Genomic DNA, 2,890 nt, shown 5'->3' on the forward strand with positions numbered 1-2,890 from the left:
TGGGGAGCAGACTCTCAGGTTATATCCACTAAAGTTATTCTGAGAGCAATTATCCTAATTAGAACCTGCAAGACCTGCATTGCCAACAGCTGTAAAAATGACCGTAGTCATCAATTTTAATATATCTCTCCTCCTCCCCTAAACCAAAAAACTGTAACACCTTGGGAGTTTGTTTTCTGCTGATACTTAAGGGAGTTCACTGTGTTGTTTTTATTCATTTATAGCAAGTCATAGAGCACTGAAATAGGCCCTTCGGTCCATCATGCCAATGCCAACCAAGGTGCATGCCACCTACACCAGTCCCTCCTCCCTGCGTTTGGCCCATGTCACTCAACCTTTCCTATCTAAATGCCTTTTTAATTCTTGTCATTTTGCAAAAGGAAAACCACACGCATATTGAACCAGAGATTAACCAATTTATTACAAATGTCATGGTGAGGAAAGGAATATGAATAGGAAAAAACAGGCAAACTAAAAAAAAAAGAAATTTATAATGGAGCTGGAATTAGATTATTACCTTTCCCTTGGGCCAAGTAAACATTTGTCGAATTATAACGATTTTGCAAACTAAACAATTAACGCTGCATAGCAAGACATGAAATTGCTATGTTGGAGTGGGATCTTCTCTTGAACTGACACATTACAGAGCTGTGCAACACATTTTGAAATTCATTCCACCCCAGTATTAAATTGACTCCTGAATGAAAAAAGCATTTTGGTCCAGAGATTGCAAGAGACATTACAGATTTTTGAATTTGAATTAAATATGGATTTTTGTTTTCTCAACATTGCACTAAACTCTTTCTGCAGATAAATGCATAATGGTCTATTTACACTTTTCTTGAAGAAATACTATCTGGTGGTCCCTACACCCAGCTCACAGAAACATCATACTTGAACAATTCCTTCCTGCATGATGGTGGAGATGCAGTACAAGGCAGAGAGGCAAAGCCTTTCAATATAATGCCAATGTGCAAACCCATCATAAATGATGGAATGTTGATTTCCAACCTGTACTCATTACATTTTCCACCTCTGCAATGGGCTTCCTAATGCGGCAATAAAAGCAGAAATTTAAGAACGTGTTGTTTCAGTTACTCCCCGAAATGGTGGGAATCAGAAGTCACAATTATTATTGGTGGCAGGAAGCCAGTCTTTAATCCAATCGTAACGCCAGGGACCTGCATCCGTTTCTGTTCCGAGTTCGGAACGTGGAGACACATTCCATTCTCACACACCTTTAGAAAACCGAAATAAGAGCAAAAACTCCATACAATAAGGCACAAGGATATGCGACCAGTAACTGCTGCCCCTCCATTGCCAAGGCTGAGATAAAGATTTTAGAAGCTGACAAACTGCACCAGCCAATAACGACGGCAGCAATGATTATGCCCAGCAAACCTCTGAAGAAGAAAGAAAGAAAATATCAATATTAGGATTTCATGTTATATATTTTTAAATAAATACCTTTCTGAATCAGACAATAGCCTTATTAAGAACACTAAACATGTATTTCCAAGTAATATGTTAATTTTCTTGCCATGATCCTGAGACGGTACAGAGGTTGTACGTTCTCCCCATGACCTGTATGGGTTTCCTCCCACACTCCAAAGACAGAGATTTGTAGGTTCATTGGCTTGGTATAATTGTAAATTGTCCCTAGTGCATGTAGGATAGTGTAAGAGTGCAGGGATTACTGGTCGGCACGGACTCTGTGGGCCGACGGGCCTGTTCCACGCTGTATCTCTAAACCAAAGTACCAAGTGAGCATGGAAGAATTCAAATCAGTCAGGCAAGTTATGTTGTCCGGTCTAAATCCAGCAGATGGCAGTGCAGTCATGCCACAGAGGAGCACAAATGCTTTTCATTTTGAACATTAATAAAAATTAGTTAAGACCCAAAGAAATGGTAATGGGTCTGGTGCGACATCTGAAAAAGATAGACACTAAAAGCTGGCGTAACTCAGCAGGTCAGGCTGTACCTCTGGGGAAAATGGACAAGTGATGCTTCAGTTCTGGACCCTTCTTCGAGTCTGTGATATAGACCGGCATTTGCAGTTCCCTTTTTTATTACATTAAAATCTTAACTGAAACGCCTCATGAATTTCTTAAACCAGAGTCATAAACTCAAAGCTGACTCTCATAAGTTATTAATCAAAATTCATAAATTACTCAAGCCTCTTAGAATATAGGGTACAAATTTGATAGTCAGATCAACCATCTTTTATACACAGAGCCCAGTTTATTTCTGCAGCAGGTCAACATTAGGTTTGCATTTAATATCAGTCCATCTATGCCACCTGGCTTGTGCCACTGAATACACATTCGACACTAGGAAAACTCCACACTGTTGACCAGCCATTTGGCACATAGATGCTAAGATTCCTGCCATTCAACCCAGATAACTACATTAAAAGTGCTATATAATTATGATTTTTTTGTGAATAATCTAATACATTTCTTTCTAGTCTGATTGTCTCTGGAACACCATCACATTAATAGTAGCTCTGTGTGTCAACAAAATAGAACTTGATGTGTAGAAAGGAACTGCAGACGCTGGTATATACTGAAGATAGATACAGACTCATCAGTCACAGTGAGGAATGTGAAGTAGTCACTGTGGTGGATGTTTACGTTAAAACGTATTTTGTGTGTTTTGTTGCTTTTTATTAGTATGACTGCATGGCAAATTAAATTTGTTGCAAAACATACATGCTAATAAAGTATGATTATGATTAAAATGCTGGAGTAACTCAGCGGGTCAGCCCCACTTGAATTCCGTGTGCCTGTCGTTTCGTGCCAGCTCGCCACATGTACACCTCAGACAACCCGTCAGGGCAAAGGCGGCCAAGGAGATACAATCAGCCTTTTTCCTTTCATGCACAAGATCA

The 2,890-nt window shown here is 39.6% G+C and overlaps 1 protein-coding gene across 1 annotated transcript in view; it reads right to left on the reverse strand.

The window, feature by feature from the left end:
* Positions 1 to 396: 396 nt before the first annotated feature.
* The window catches only part of yipf5 (Yip1 domain family member 5), a 15,534-nt gene continuing 13,040 nt past the window's right edge, over positions 397 to 2,890 (reverse strand). Inside the window, exon 6 of the mRNA XM_033029343.1 lies at positions 397 to 1,403. Coding sequence (XP_032885234.1) covers positions 1,241 to 1,403 — 163 coding nt within the window. The 3' untranslated portion in view covers positions 397 to 1,240. The remainder of the gene's footprint in view (positions 1,404 to 2,890) is intronic.

The sequence above is a fragment of the Amblyraja radiata genome, chromosome 11, assembly GCF_010909765.2.
Source record: "Amblyraja radiata isolate CabotCenter1 chromosome 11, sAmbRad1.1.pri, whole genome shotgun sequence".
In the NCBI taxonomy this organism is placed as follows: Eukaryota; Metazoa; Chordata; class Chondrichthyes; order Rajiformes; family Rajidae; genus Amblyraja; species Amblyraja radiata.